Source organism: Drosophila guanche, unplaced genomic scaffold (genome assembly GCF_900245975.1).
Source record: "Drosophila guanche unplaced genomic scaffold, DGUA_6, whole genome shotgun sequence".
In the NCBI taxonomy this organism is placed as follows: Eukaryota; Metazoa; Arthropoda; class Insecta; order Diptera; family Drosophilidae; genus Drosophila; species Drosophila guanche.
In genome coordinates this window covers 129,152-145,464 of record NW_022995779.1, presented here as the reverse complement: position 1 = coordinate 145,464, position 16,313 = coordinate 129,152, and the positions used below count along the sequence as shown (strand labels likewise).

Genomic DNA, 16,313 nt, shown 5'->3' with positions numbered 1-16,313 from the left:
AATAAAAATCGATATAGAAATTTAGTATATAAAATAGATAATTTATGACTTTCCGTAGAAAAGCTGAAAAAGATCTGTGAACCCATTTACATGTACTACTGCAAAACTCATGGAGAAACCACTTATCCAAGATCGTCCAAAATACGACTAACATAGGTATGCATGCAATCAAATTACCACCCGCAGCAACTATATATCCTTCCAACGATAAAAAAAGAATACTAAATTGTACCTCATAACTGCTTGCAATATCATAAATTGCTCGGACTTTAAGAATACAAATCAGTTCGAATTTTCAACTCAACTCACAAATGTCTAGACTTTTTGCTTAAGGTCTTAACACAAACTAAAGAAAAGCTTTTTAAAAGCTTTAAGGTATATGTACATAATCGCAATACTTTTAGCTTACTTTTCGGCTCATTAACTCTAAGTTTGGATCCACTCCTAAGTATTCTCTTTTGAGCTATTTTTGACGCAAAAGAAAATTCCTATTCATTTACATACTTATTGACTTTATTGGCAGACTTAGGAGCTCTACAATATCGTTTAATATAGCTTTTTCAAATCTTTAAAAATATGCTCTCCGAATGTTAATCACCAGCTAACCATAAATGTTCTGCTTAATGGCGGCCCAAACGCCTTGACCCCGTTTCGGTGTCAATTCGTTTTCAATCTTTTTGTGATACTGCTCCCTCAGCAGGGGATCGAGCGGACCCCAGTCTTTGTATGGCTTGAAAGCACCAGAGATTTTCTCAGAAAAAGTTTTTCCCGGATCCCGGACAATGGCCATAATCATCCAAGCGGGTAGCTGGAAAATACCAAACGCAGTGATGGTCCAACCAATGCCTGAGAAGAAAAGAAGATCGTAGAGTGGAGATCTCTCAAGTGAAGGATGATTCGTAGAAAACACTTACTGTAAGCCCAGCTTGGATAGTTTTTGTCATTGTAGGCCAAGGGTTCATAGGTGGCATAGAAGTAAACCAAAATCACAGTCATAATCAATGGCGTGATGATGCTCCAGCAGAGTCGCCAGTAGAGACCAACTTTGCGACCTAACATGAACTCAATGTCTTTGCACAGGCGATCAGTGCCATAGATCCAGCCAATCGTGTAGAGCTCTGCAATGCCCAGAACCAAAGCAATCATTGAGGCACCAAAAAAGTCCACCAACGTCAACATATATTGTCCGCCCTAATAAATACGAAACAAATAATTAAGCCATGCATTTTTTAGCAATATCTTACCGGCGTTATGTACATCAATCCAATGGCAAAGCTAATGATTGCTATAAACAGCGAACACTGCCATTGCTTGAAGTGTGGAAACCGATCTCTTATGGCCGTTACCGAGCATGAAGTCATAGCGATATTCGAGCCAATGCCCAGTACAAACAGCATCAGGAAGAACAGCACCGAGAAGATCTGCGGAAGCTGTTTGAACTTGGCAATGGCATCCGGATACGAGATAAAGGCGAGGCCAGCTCCGCCCTTCACCACAGTGCCGATGTCATTGGTGCCGATCTCGTGGGCCAAGTGGCCGAGTATACCGAAGATGGTGAAGCCCGCGAGCAGGGATGTGACCGTATCCAGACCCGTGACAATCGCCGCATCTCGATGAACATTGTGGCCAAATTTGTTGAAGGACGAGTACATGATTATGTTTCCAAAGCAAACGGAGAGTGAGTAAAAACATTGCGTGACGGCGGCATACCACACTTTCGGATCCAAGATTTTTCCCCATTGCGGCTTGATGAAGTACAGAATGCCATCAGCGGCGCCTGGCAGCGTGACGGCACGAATGAGGAGAACACACATGATGACGTACGGGAAGATGGCCAGGAAATAGGAGGCCTTGCCGGAGCTCTTGACGCCTCGTCGAATGATGAGGAAGACGCACAGCCAGGCGACAAATAAACCAATAACCAATTCCCAGTTGGGCAGACCAATGCCATCGATTATGTCTGGCTTCTCGTGCAGCACCTCCTTGCTAAAGATGGAATGAGAAGTGTCCGAAATTATGGCTTACATCATCGCTTAGATAGCAGACCAATACCAATAATTTAATCAATTTGGATAGGAACCATCACCATACAACGTATGCACTATCCCCCACTTACACAAAATACCATTCTGAACTGGTCCGAACCCGCTGATTAGCGGGATCATTAGTTGTAACATTTTGTTGATCATCTTGTGTGTCTTTTGGAAGCAATGTACGTGCATCGGGGGCGGAATTAATGCAGTTGTTACCCCACTCCTCGTGGCATGTGGCCCAAGGCAATGGATTGCGGAATGATTCATAAAAGTATCGACCAATTATAGCCACCAATGCGGCATAGTATGTGCTGAGCATAAACACCTGGAGTGCCTGACCGATTCCAACACCTTACGGATAACAGATACAGAAAGTATACAGCTTTTAAACATACAAATCAAATGAGACAGATCAGGAGAGTGCTTTTAGGATGTTTTAAATTATGATTAGAGACAATGGTAGTGAAAGTGAGAGAAAAAAGGAAGGTAGTAGTTAAGGTAACTATTTATAGAATACAAGTTTTTAGTTCAACAAATTCTTATTATTCTTAGGTACTAATCTAGGTTTTTATCATTAACATTTCGTGCATTGTAGAAGCATAACGGCTCTAAAATATGGGACTGCTATTTTCTGGTCTGAGAGAAGTTACTTGAGAGGGCTTTATGGATTTAAGATGTTATTATCTTTAAGCTCTGATCCTTTTGTGAACTAATATCCAGAAGGATAGGTAAATTATCTCCTTAAGGTGAAAAAATCTGAAATATCAAAGAAAAATGACAGTTTTTTCTGATTTGACTATATTTACTTTAGTTGTATAGACTCAGTAATAAACAATGTAAGCATCTTCAAATTATCTCCCGAAGATCTTCTCACTCAACAAAGCTCTCACCATTAAGATAGGGGCAAATAATGAAATACTTTTTTGCACTTACTTAACGAAAAGTCACCACTCTTCCATCACGAAACAAGGTTAAGGTCAAGACTATACTCTGTACAGTGATTGAGTAATTAAATCTCTAAGCACATCCACGAGTGACGATGATGATGATGTTTGCCAATTGGAGCAACTGTCACTGAAACCTCTTATGATGTTTTAGTTTGTGGCTGTTGCAATCGCATCGACCGATTGCACTATCCGTCAGTATCCTCCCTCAATTAATGGCAATTTAGACGTCATATTGACGTGGATGGTATTCATTCAATTAGTCCCAGCCGCATGCCAATAAAGCGAGCGACTTCTTCCGTAAACTTGCGTTGAATATGGGTGCTGCTGGGATTTCATCAGAGTACAGAGTGTCGCGCGATGAGATTACCCCACAGTGCACCCACCCACAGAGCAGCAGAAAACCCGCCCAAAAACACACACAAAACAGCAGGCATACCACCAACAATAATCACACCAAACCAAAACCCGAATCGGAATCCCAACAACAGCAAACGACAATACAAACCACTTACAGAAAGTACAGCTCGGCGGATGCTACCGGCTGCTGTTGAGGCATATCCATATCCATTCGGTTATTGGACAATTTGGAGGTGTTGCCCAGACTGGAAGCGACACAATTGGCCTCCCATTCCGATCGGCACTCGGACCAGGGCAATGGCGAACGAAAAGATTCGTACAAATAACGTAGGGTTATGCCCATTATGGCGACATAGTAGGTGGTCACCATGGATATGGACACAACCTGACCAATTCCAACACCTATACGAGTACGAGATGCGGTTTCGAGGATGGGTTGATGGGCACAAATGATGGTTTACGCAGTTTAGCTTCAGTTCCTTAGGTGCAATGCTCTTACTTGAGGGGTAGTCTCGTTTTCTTTTGGTGTTTAAGCTGTTTATTCCGAATTTGTTGTAAATAAAATAGCTAAAACATTAGCTATAGAACAAATTTAATGACTTTTTCCCTTCGGAAAATTCTATAAATTATATTAAATCTTAAGTTAACGATGAAAAGTTATCGCTGAACATTTGTTAAGCAAAGTATACATCTATCTACCTATATAAAATACAGGTAGGCCCAATTTTGTATATTTCAATTAACAAAGAATCCATCAAATTGGATAATTATCGAGTAAAGAATTGAGCGGGAAATTTCCCAAATATATTATAAATCACTCCACTTTGTAAACTGTATTTTATAGATGTCCCATTTCTTTGTACATAAAATATTTACAATTTTCAATAAAATCGCCTTAGATCGATATTTATCGATTGACAGTTATCCCTCATTTCGCCAAAATCCTCCCCGCAAGAGCATGACAACATCGAACTGAACCAAAAAATTAGCATTCATAAACGGCTTACCTTTCATCGCTGGACACAAATCGAAAACCTTTACCGAACCGCGACTGGAAAACTGACCAATTACCATTTCCAGATAGTAAATCGGTTTGCCAATCAGAAACAGCACAATGAGATACGGTATGAGGAAGGCGCCACCGCCATTGTCCAGTGCGGTGAAGGGGAATCGCCAGACATTGCCGAGGCCCACGGACATGGCGATGCAGGACATTAGGAACTCCATTCCCTTGCCCCAGGTGGCGCGTTCCTCTGGCAATATGGCTGTGCCTGACTCCTGGTCGGCATTATCGAGACCCGTGCCTGGCATCGAACCGTTGGACTATGGAAGACCGATTATTAGTTGGATGATAGATTAGTTTGCAGGGGTATTGTAGACCAAACCGCTTACCGATATCACCACAGTGCTCGCTGTGCTACGTCCATCGTCGCCAATAAAGCCCGGGTTTTGATGATTCTGATTCACAGTTTCCATATTTTCCTGCAAAATACAGTCGACAGTTCTATTAGCTGCGAGTTTTCACGTAAACTGAATGGGGAATTTCTATTTTTTGCACTCAGTTGCGACTTGATAAAAGAAGCTGTATAAATGACAATCAGATAAGCCCAAAATGATCTTGAAGATAAGAAATGATGTCACTGTCACGAGCTGGAGATAAGTTTATATTGAGATAAGGACATACACAGTACTGAAGTTCTGTCTGGCCCTTTAGATAATTTATTGTCTGTCTGGCTTAGATAACGCAATAAGTTTTTAACTCAAAATATATATTGAAGATCTTGTTGTATCTTGCATATGAATTCTGTTGGCAGATTGATGTCCGAAAATGTGTAGATAACAGAATGGTTACGATCCTAATTTAAAACGAGAAGGGACGTGTGAGACGCTTATTACGCGTCACAACTTGTATACCCGGTACTCAGTAAGACGTCTGTACCTTAGTGATATAGACAGATATAGACATACAAATAAACTTTGTGGAGTCGGAAACGATTCCTTCTGTGCGTTACATACATTCACTTTTTTGCACAACTACCCTATATACAATTTTTTACTCTTCGAGTACCAGGTCTAAAAATCACCGACAAATTGAGAACTGAATCCGCTTAAATTATTTTCATTATTTTATTTTATTTATTTTCAGAATGAAACTGGTTTCCTCATTGCTCGTTAAAACTGTTCTTAAATTGTTCTTTCCCGCCACAACTTGAGGTTGATGAGTCAGTTGAGAGACAAAATCTGTTCTTCTTTAAATTAGATTTATCGTCGAGAGACGATGGAGACTTAAGGGAATGTTTCAAGTGACGTCATGAATGTCAAGCAGCGGTTTAGGTGAGTTAATAGCAGTTTTAACTGGTTATTAATGTACGATCGGTTTTGTTTTTTAGTGTGAGAAAAGAAGGGTCGAGAAGAATAAAGAAGACACGATACAATTTTCGTGGTCTTGGCTTTATTTTAATTTATAATTACCATTTACCTATATGTTTCGATCTTTGGTCTATTTTTTAAGTTGGTCTTTTGGTCCCTGTATTTTTTTAAAGTGTTTAAATATCTGACTCTCTGTACACTTCGTACACTAATTACTTGAACGCTTCATGCATGTATTTAAGGCTGTATTTAATCTGTTTTTAGCTCTTACACTTGTAGATATATTCCAATAAATGGTAGCCATCCATGCAAAATGTACCTTCGCTCAGAGTCAAAAAACACTGAAATCGAATCTACCGTCGGAGACTAACTCCACAATAGCATTAGCATTCAAAAACGTGTTTTTATACCCGGTACTCGTGAACTAATTAGGGTATATTGTATTTGTTAAGAAAAAATGTAACGCACAGAAGGAAGCGTTTCCGACCCCACAAAGTGTACATATATATATCTTCATCAGCATCAATAGCCGAGTCGATACAGCCATGACTGCCTGTCCATCCGTCCGTCTGTCTGTCCGTCCGACCGCCCGTCCGTCTGTCCGTCCTTATGACCGCCGGGTTCTCAGAGACTATACAAGCTAGAGCCTCCAAATGTTGCATCCAGATGGCTATTACAAGTGTATTTCAAAATTTCGCCCCGCTCACTTCCGCCCACACAAAAGGCGAGAATCTGCTGCATCCGCAGTTTTGAAGATAAAAGATAACTAAAAAGCCATTCCGTACGGAAAGACCATATCTTTCAGATCATTTAACTGGGATCAGATTGGATCATTATTATAGACTGAATGAAGAAATTTATTTGGAGTGGATATCCACACCGTCCAGCTGCTATTTTTAGTTTTTCCTTCCTTAGTGCTTCTTTCCCCACAATTACAATATACCCTACTTACTCTTTGAATACCGGGTATAACAATCCGGTTCAGATATGGTTACTGAGTACAGGGTATAAAAGTGGTGACGCGTAAGAAGCGTCTCACACGTCCCTTCTCAATTTGTTAATATGACCAGCTTTCGTTTCGGTGCTGGCTGCCAAAACAAGTAGACAGTAACGATCGAAGCGTTAGACGAAACAATAAAATGTATATGTACAAAAATGTATTCACAAACATAAGCATATGTATATATTTATGAGTTTTTTTGTCTACATTGCGTGTACGTCATCGTTTGAAAAAGCATGGTAGTAGAGGGGGGATTGACCAAAAAAAGTTAATTTGTCTCGGATTTTGTAAAACGCGAAAGTTGGGATGCTCTAAAATTTGAGTATTATATGTATGAATGATGTTTGACTAAACAAAAAGTATTTAATGGTAAATTGTTAAGAGAAGTTGAAAAGGTGTTTTTTTTTTTTGTTATTTAGAATATTTTAAGGGTACTTGTAAGTAGACTAAAAAAACTTGTAAACTTGCAACATTAATTCAGACGTACATACATTTTCTATTGAAAGGTAATCAATTTTGATAGACTTTTGTATCGATTGAAATCTATTTAAAATTTGGGGTTCGTTCTTTGATGATTTATTTTATCAATTTATTCAGTCCTATGCCTAAATTTAACTAAAGTAATATAAATTTATAATGGTAGAAGTAAGTGGATACCACAACCTATATATGCATTCATTCATCATCCATTACCCATCCATTAAAATGCAACTCTTCTATACCAAAATATGTTATTAATGGCAATGTGTAAATGAGAGATGAGAGATGATTTTGAGATGCAGGCCATCTTCCAGTATTAAGAGTGAGGATTAATTTATAAGCAGGATCCCAAGAATTAAAAGCCATTTCTTGACTATATTTCGTTACTTTTAGAGATATTAAAAACGCAACGCAACCTCTATAAATTCGATACATAAACATTTGTCCACTTTCTGATGTTATTTATCTATTCAGATTTATGATCAGCTTATAGTTTAGTTTCTCACTGTATAATTTGCATGATCCGTAGTACTTCCTTGAACGAATTTATTGGTGATTTACCTATTGATCCGTCTGGAGCTTTGGCTGTTTTTCTTTCAGTGGGTTTATTGTTGCTGCTTCTTACACGTTCACTTCAGTGTTCGGTTCCATTTACTTGGGCGACAATTAATTGTTTGCCGATTTACAGTTGTTGTTGCTTTTATTGTTTGCTTGGCTGTTGTCTACTTGTTGTTGTTGCCTGTTGCAGCTGTGCTGGTACTTAAAGTTGCTGTTAAAAGGTAAAGTAACTGGTGTTACCTGGGTAACCTGTAACCGCTTTGAACCGGCACTGCTGGAATTTTCTGTTGTTAAAATGAACCTCTTGTCGGATACTAGGCACAGCCCCAAGGCTATTTCTTTCTATTTTAAATGTTAAACAAAAATGTAGCAATTTTTTTATTTTATTTTAATTTGATTGTTTGTTGAAATTGTTGCCCATTCCAGCACAAGGCAAACGAAATACAATTTTTTTGAGGAAAAAATCACTGTTGATTTTTGGCATTTATTTTTGGTAGTAACTTCCACGGAAACCCGTTATTATTGTTGCGTTAGCCAAAAAATCGGTTGGCGCGTATTATTTTAGCCCCGCGTATTGCTGAGTCACTCGATCTCTGCTGCTGCCAAGAAGAAACCAACACACAAGCCGAGTGCTAGCAGCCGACTGAATGGGACAGGAAAAGGTTTTGATAGTTTTATTGTGAACTTGACTTCACTTTACGCAGCGTCAACAAATCGATCCACCAACAGTGTCGCCCGCTTCAAGCCCGCCGGCTAGGCTCTTTAGAGCGATGGCATAAATATACATATGTACATATGTATGTACATGGTGAAAGCTTTGTTTGACCTAGTTTGAGAGCTATGTGTCTGGGCTAAGAGAACGTGTTGGGCTTGTGACTTGGGTAAATGATTTTTTTGTGTAACAGGTGTGTGTCTTTGGTGAATGATCTTCTGTATGCATTGTTTCTGTCCATGATAAGGGGTTTTTGTGGGAGTAAAAATGTGAGGAATGAGAGAGAATGAATCTAATAACTAGATTATTAATAATATTTTTGTATTGCCTTTCGTAGTTATACAATCAAGGGGCTTAATTAAAATATGTAAAGTTTCAAATATATTAGTATTACCATGCCGGAAAAAAGTAACTAGAAAGAGTCTGACTATGTTATGGTTGAGTGGAAGGTGTCCAATAAATAAAAATTATTATGAAATTATTATTATATGCAGTACTGCTACTGAAAAGGAGGATCTGGGCCCATTCATTGCTTCATATCAGGGCTCGGTACGGCCCTATCTAAAGGGTATAGGACAAGGCGCTGCTACTGCGCTGCCGCTCACGTACAAGCGTATTACAGTCATTCGTACCAATACCAAAATAGTGAAATGTTCCGTTTTGCGTGCGTCTTCACATACAAACGCAAAAACGGCTTGTTAATTTTATAAGCGCCGAGACCTGACTTCCTGGCATTCTTTCATATAATTTCAGCTGCATTCGTTTTTATTGTCTTTTATGCGTACTCCTTTTTGCCTTTTGTGCTAAACAACTTCCACCTGAGCTGTTAACCCTTGACGTGGTCAACTTTTGCTGTGGCTTGCAATATATTTTACACTGAGGTAAACTAAAAATGTGCAATCTGTAAGTTTTTGTCGGTCTACGCTGTACTGCAGTCATTTAATTTCGGACCAACCGGCAGCAGTAGGACACAACAGCCAAAAAGCCAGAGAGAGGGACAGTAAAGATTTTCTTGACCAAGACTTTTGCTTAGTTTTTAATTGCAATTAAAAAGTTGTGAGACCTAGGGAGAAAGGAATTCGGTGGGACTCTGCGTTCTTCCCAGCAAGGATAGTGTCCCCAAGGTCCAGTCATAATGACAAAGACAAAGAAGAAGAAAAGAAGAGAAGTAAAAGAAGAAGAAAGCAAGGCAGCTTGCAGTCCTAAATCAAAATGGCCATGCAATCAATTTTGCAGCATAAAACAAGGCAACTTCTTGGCCACACAAAAACCCCAACAACACACGTTGGAAGACGCTCCACTCCTCCTTACTTCTTTTCCTGAAACACACTCATCTAGAGACCGGAGCCGAAACACAATTCTTCTGCAGACTTAATGATTTTTGGCTTAAAGTGTTACCAGTTAGCAGTATTTTTGCAAGTAGCTACACTTTTACGAGACACAAAAACCTTCAAACCCCCTCCAACCATCCCTTCACATGAAGGCATTGTTTTATGCATTTTCCAGAGGTCCAGAGCGAAAAAATACCCTTGGCTCTGCCAGATCCTAGCCACAGTTTCCTGTTATCTGCTATAGTAAAAAACAACTGCAGGAGACAGACGAAAGCGACGGCCAAGACGAAAACTAAGACCAAGGATGTCGACACGACAGACAAAAACTTGATAAAAACTTGTATCATAACAATTTGTTTTCCATAGCTGCTACTGGTGGTCCACATCCTCAGCCTTCTACCAGTCCTAGTATTTTGGTCTCCTGCTACTTTTACTTCTGGCCCAAGTGTGCCACACAGTCCAGTGTGAGTGTGTGGCTTAGTGTCTTAGGCAGTTCGTGTTCGTAATGAAAAATGTAAGTACAACTTGGCCATTGCCCACAGCCGTACTCCCCAAGATGAGCAAATGAATCTCGCAATTTAAGTTCAAGAAGAGTTGAAGCATTTTCGATGTGAAAATTTAAGTTTTTGGGTTTACCTGTTCAAGTGAATTCTTTAGACACAGTGAAGCTGCAAGAGAACAATCTGCTGGACTTAGGTTTATTGTTTTTTATATAGGGGAATTGGAGGAATATTTGGGTAGAGGATCCCTTCCACTTTACTTTATGCATATTTTCTTTAATTTGCCCAGCAAAATTTCCTTGAACCCTCTTTCTACTTTTTTCTACTTTACTAAAATCTTTAAACACATTTAAATGTGAAAGTTTTAAAGTTACTTTCATTTTGAGTTCCATTGTAATGTTTAGGAACTTTGGGCCCGCTTAATCTCCCCTATACATTTCATTTCGTGGCCAATGTTCATTCGAAAAATCAGAAAGTTGTTGGGTTTTCGCAAAGGCTCGGCAAATTTGACTGCATCTCCCTAAAGCTGCAATCTCTGCCTTACCTGTTTTTCTTGGAGGGGTGGAGGCGTGGCCCTGAGGCTGCAGCGAACAGGATGTGTCCATGTCGACAAGGCTCCGTTTGGCTTTTTTGGCTAAACCAGTAATCATTTTACTCGTGTGTGTCTCCCCAGGAAAATCGTTGTCTCCAGAAGGTCTACTCTACTGCCCTGTCCTGTCCTCTTCTGTACGGTGGTGGGGGTTCTCCTCCACTCACATGTTATGTGTAAGGTAATCTCCTTTATTACTGCGCCAACTTTTTCCAAAGCACAGAGCACAGAGTTGGTGGTGGCATACAACAGGCATAAAACAGGATTTCCAGAAGCTTGGACTAGGACTAGAACACTGATTCCTCTTCGTCCTCATTGTCGTTTAAAACTGTGGCATAGCATGGGGCAATGGGACAAAACTGTGAGCATAACCTAAATGTTTATTTGCGGGCTTTCGCTGTCTCTCGGAAAGCCACGATGCACATAAAACAAAGTTTTCTCTAAATTTATATTTTGGAGAAAAGTCTCATAAATTACAGCCAAGTATGAGTGCTAATTGAAAACGTTTTTTTCTCTATATATGGGCTAGCATTTGTGGCACACCATTTTTGGTCATAGCATTTCTTTGCAGATTTCTTCTTGATTAAATTATTTTAGTGTCTCTCTCTCTCTGTGGCACTCTCTTCAATCGTATAACCAAAAGCAACAGCGTGGAAAATTGAAAACCTTTAGAAGTGAGCAAAATGGTAATTTTCGCCCTTTTTTTGTATATTCCATTAAAAAATAGGATACGCCTCTCTCACTCTCGTTTATAGGTTGCGTTGCTTGGAAAAAAGATTTCTAACCATTTGGCTTTTAATATTTATACCCGGAACTCGAAGAGTAAATAGGGTATATTATATTTGTGGGTAATAACGGATGTATGTAACCCACAGAAGGAAACGTTTCCGACCCCAGAAATATATATTTTTGATCAGCATGAATAGCCGTGTCGATTGAGCCATGTCTGTTTGTCAGTCTTTTCGTCCGTCCGTCTGTCCGCCTGTCCGTCCGTCCGTCTGTCCGTCCATATAAGCGCCTGGGTCTCAGATACCATAAAGCCACCAAATTTTGCATCCAGACTTCTTTATGCTCCCACTGTTACAAGTTATAAGCTTAACATTGTAATTGATTTATAATATCCGCTCATAAGCGAAGACAAGAAAAATCAGAAAAGCAAGCATTGAAGTGTGGGACATTGATTGAAGAAATGAAACTTACCTAGATTTTTTAGTTTTGTATGTTACAGCAGATAATGTTGGTGAAACAGCAAAGCCAAGCCATTCTGAAATAAAGCAAATGACTCTACTACAGTGACTACTTTAGAAAAAGCTTTTCCTTTTTAATCCAATATGTTTTCCTATTTAATCTCGTAAATGTCTTTATTCTACTTACACACACAATTTTTGCAAATAATATTCGTGCCATTTTCTGGTAAAAATTCAGGCGAATCGCGAAATTCTTTGGTTGGTTTGGTACATTTTGCTCAATTGTGGTTTGCATTTCGCATTTCCCCCATCCCTCACTTCCCCTACTCGTTCTGTTGCTGCCTCGACTGCTTTTATTTTATGAGTGGCTCGCAGTCGTTGCAAGGCAGGGCGGCGGCGTGTCTCTAATGACCCACGCGACAGCGGGAGACGGTTACACATTTCGTTTGCACCGCCTCCTGCCTGCATATTGCACTGCAGCTGCCATAAAACTTGCCAACGCCATCGCTCGTACACGTACTTGTACTCGAACGGAATCAGGTCTCGGCAAGTCAGTTGTCCGTTTTGGTGATGCAGTTTATTGGTTCGCAATTTTAATTTGCCAAAGGGGATGGCGGGAGAGAGTGCGGTCGAGGGTCGTCCCTCGTCAATGCTCGTCCGAAAGGGTTGCAGTGGTTGCTGTTTCTTTGTATTATGGTCAGAGCATTGGGACATGTGATGAAATCATTAGGAAGATATTTCATCATAATAAAAAGAGAGAATTTCAAACGTTCAAATAAAAATTAAACGATTATTTGAGGCATTAAAATGATTAAAATTTAAAGAACTTACAGGCAACATAACCCTGTAGAGATTTTTGAAACTGAACCCTATTTTTCATTTCTTTCACATACTGAATCCAATCACTTATACAACATTTGGCATTCCCATTGCCCTATCCTTGAGTGTTCTGCCTGCCAATTGAGTTCGATGAGCCCTTTCTTTGTGAACGATAAATGAGAAAATGAGGAATTATTTTTATGTTTTGTCATTATTTAATTAAAAAACAATTTGTGACGGCTCGACGCTAATTAGGCGCGAGCGACTCCTTTGAAGGGCAGGAGCTCCTTCCTTACGTCTAGCCGAACGAAGCAACGAAGCGACGAACCCCAGCTCCAGCTCCGATTTCCACCCTTCAGCCGAGTGCCGTCAGAGACATTTTCCAATTTTCACACGCAGTCTGGCAAAAACAATTAGCCAGAGAAGAAGAAAAAAAATGCGAAAGGGGAGAGAACCTGCTGCTTTGTATGTCTGCTGCCGAGTCGTGAATCCTTTCAAGTTTGATTTTTCGTGAGGGCTTTTCAATACAGAGAGATATAGAGAGAGATGACACTAAAAATGTTGAACAGATCTTAAATTTTTCATTGAAAAGTTGTGCCAGGGAGAAAATGTTATTTGAGAACGTCGTGACCGAGAGGTATGCTTGCAGTGTGGCAGGGAATGGGGCAGTGGTGGGAATAACTTGGCAAGTGCACGCACCACAAAAGTCAGCTAACTATAACAACTTGCATTGCATGGCTCTTTGATTCGGGCAACAGCTATAACAACTAGCACGGCATTAGTGTTCGGATGGAGTAGTAGAAAGTCCTTTCAGTCCGGGAACAGGACCCTCTTTCTCGCCTGGTTTGGGGCTGGGGTTGGCTGGGAATGGAATCATTGTCATGGTCACGTTCAACATCTGCCGCTGCTTCCGGCTGCGTCGCTCCGCACGAACGGACAATGAATGACGGTCATGTTCCATGCCCCATGCACCATGTTCCATGCACCACACTGCAACAATTGTCAAACAAGGCAGAAAAATGGCGGCTTTTTGCAAGAGCTAGACTCGTTTCTCTCCTCCTGCTCCTGCTCCTCTTCTGCTGCTGCATCTCCATCTGGCATTGGTGTTGCATTGGGTTATCCATTGATAATTTTCTTCTCGTTTTTTTTTTTATACCATGTATATTGTTGCACACTGACTAATGATATGACTGGCTAGAGTTTTCCGCTCTTCCTTCAAGCATATTAAACTCGCAAAAGTGCCGTTTATTAAAGCAGCCTTTACAAGTTTGTTGGTGGAAAAAATTGGTATGGAATTGATCAAATGTGCTAATTGTTCTAATTGTTCTGCATCCTCCTCTGGCATTGGTGATGCATTGGGTTATCCAAAGGCTCCAGGCTATAGCTGCCCTTTAAAGGCATAACATAAAGCTTCGCCTGTAAAACAATTCGCACATTTGATCAATTCCATACCAATTTTTTAGACCAACAAACTTGTAAAGGCTGCTTTAATAAACGGCACTTTTGCGAGTTTAATATGCTTAAAGAAAGAGCGGAAAACTCTAGCCTCTAGCCAGAAGTTGATGTTAAGAAAAATGTAATATTAATAGATGATTTGAGTATCTTTATTTTCGTTATACTTTGGGTTAAGACATTTAAATTACTATTTGCTAAGAAATATATTTTTTGCTAACGCAACTAAGACGACTTTTTTGAATACATTTAAGGATTTAACAATATTAACTGTGTAATAATTATTTATATAATTCTTATACCCACTACTCGAAGAGTAAAAGAGATGTAGTGTAGCTGTAACGCACCCACAGAGTAGATACATATATTCTGCCTGTCTGTTCGTCCGTCGTTTTTAATGAGCGCCTGGATATCAGAGACTATAAAAACAACAGCATCCAGACTGCTGTGATATCACACTGTTACAAGTATATTTCGAAATTTCGGGCCGACCCCTTCTGACCCACAAAGTAAATGGCCATATCTGTCAGATACCCGAATATAGATCAGATGCAAGCATTATTGGGAATTATTGGGAGTTTAGACATTCGGACAGACAGACAAGGCTATGTCGAGTCGGCTATTGATGCTGACCAAATATATATACACTTTATGGGGCGGAAACGTTTCCTTCTGTGTGTTACATAAATCCAATTTCCTATATACCCCATTTAGTCATCAAGTACCGGGTATAAAAAGATATTCAATTTGATGGTTTTTACAAGCATTATAAGAGAAGTATTTTCCTTAATTTTTACCAAATGGAAATCTTCACCTGCCTGAATGTTTTCTCCTGGCAATTATTTATCATTTTGTAGTCTAATAAAAGGAGGACGCATTCCTTGAGTATTACATATGTATGTACATATGTATGTACATATCAACATATTTCTTAACCTTTTGTTGTGCCAACATCCGATGCTGTCAGAGAGAGACAGAATGAGAGAGGGGGAGTTTTTTCTCCTCTTCCATTGTTGCGGCTGAGAAGCAGCAGGTGCACATTTTTTCTACTCACTTTTTCAAACCTAATACTCATGTGTGTGTGTATGTTTGTGTAAGACTCAATATAAAAATACTTAACAAACATATATTTGATTTTTTCTTGCTTGCTTCTTCTTCTTCTTGAAGTAATTTTTTCTTCAACTGCTTTTGCCAGCTGTAATAAAAATGCAAATAACTCCGACGTCGAATGGGTTTCGGTTAGTCGCTGCAAAGTGCCAAAAGCACTCGCTCTAGCTCTTTCACTTACACCTCGCTTCCCTCTCTTTCCGCGTTATGTATCTGTACACGTTAATATATATTTACATATATATTTCTGTATGTATTTCCTATTTCGCTCAGCACATAATTTTAATGCCAATTCAATTTAATGGTTCATTTCATATGAAAATTGTAAAAAGTCAATGCAGTGGCAGAAAATATGGAATAAGTATAGCAGTAGGAGGGAAGGGGAGGTGGCTTTGAAAAGCCCGTTGAAAACTCCTTCGAATATTTGATTGTTGTATTTTTTGCACTCTGTATTTTTGTTGCCTGCCACTTTGGCATTTTGTCATGCGTGATTTTTAGGGCAAGAAGGGGAGTGGCAGTGGCTACAGCAGTGGTTCCGCCCGTCGCAGTTTCGGTTGAAAGTTTTTGGGTCTGAGGCCTGCGTTGTTTTCTTTCTGCATTGTATTTCCTGCAGATGCAGACAACAAAAGGCATTTTTTTCTTCCTCCACTCTCATGGTATACATTTTATTTTATTTATATTTATTTGTATTATACATATACTTGTGGCTTCGTTGAGGTAGTTTCGACATGGAACCATCTTTTGTAGGCTAGCGCTGAAATGTAGGAAAAATTAATGTCCGTTTTTAGGATACATTAACGCAGAAATTAAAAGTTGGAACTAATTTTTACAGGGTATACGAATGATCGTTGAACCAAATGTTTTGCAGGGT

At 39.6% G+C, this 16,313-nt stretch overlaps 1 protein-coding gene across 3 annotated transcripts; it reads right to left on the bottom strand.

Moving 5' to 3' along the window:
- Window positions 1–495: 495 nt before the first annotated feature.
- LOC117591391 (sodium-dependent nutrient amino acid transporter 1) lies at window positions 496–7,884 on the bottom strand. 3 transcript variants are annotated; one of them, XM_034284638.1, is made up of 7 exons: window positions 7,749–7,884; window positions 4,730–4,819; window positions 4,345–4,660; window positions 2,117–2,384; window positions 1,245–1,986; window positions 915–1,191; window positions 496–846 (listed from the first exon to the last, which is right to left on the bottom strand). In XM_034284638.1, the coding sequence occupies exons 2-7, from the start codon at window positions 4,811–4,813 to the stop codon at window positions 602–604; spliced, it is 1,932 nt and encodes a 643-aa protein (XP_034140529.1). In that variant the 5' UTR covers window positions 4,814–4,819; window positions 7,749–7,884; the 3' UTR covers window positions 496–601. The 3 variants fall into 3 exon arrangements, with proteins under 3 accessions (XP_034140529.1, XP_034140530.1, XP_034140528.1); XM_034284639.1 differs by lacking the exons at window positions 2,117–2,384; window positions 7,749–7,884 and adding an exon at window positions 3,493–3,739 and having other exon boundaries at window positions 4,730–4,868; XM_034284637.1 differs by lacking the exon at window positions 7,749–7,884 and having other exon boundaries at window positions 4,730–4,867.
- Between the last annotated feature and the right edge of the window lie 8,429 nt (window positions 7,885–16,313).

Bases quoted from the DNA above. Each gene is read 5' to 3' on its own strand.
- LOC117591391 (XM_034284638.1), bottom strand. From the start codon at position 4,813: ATGGAAACTGTGAATCAGAATCATCAAAACCCGGGCTTTATTGGCGAC. The intron at 2,385-4,344 runs GTAAGCCGTTTA...GTTATCCGTAAG, and splicing joins TTTGTGTCCAGCGATGAAAG to GTGTTGGAATCGGTCAGGCA. The intron at 1,987-2,116 runs GTAAGTGGGGGA...TTCCATCTTTAG, and splicing joins AGTTCAGAATGGTATTTTGT to CAAGGAGGTGCTGCACGAGA.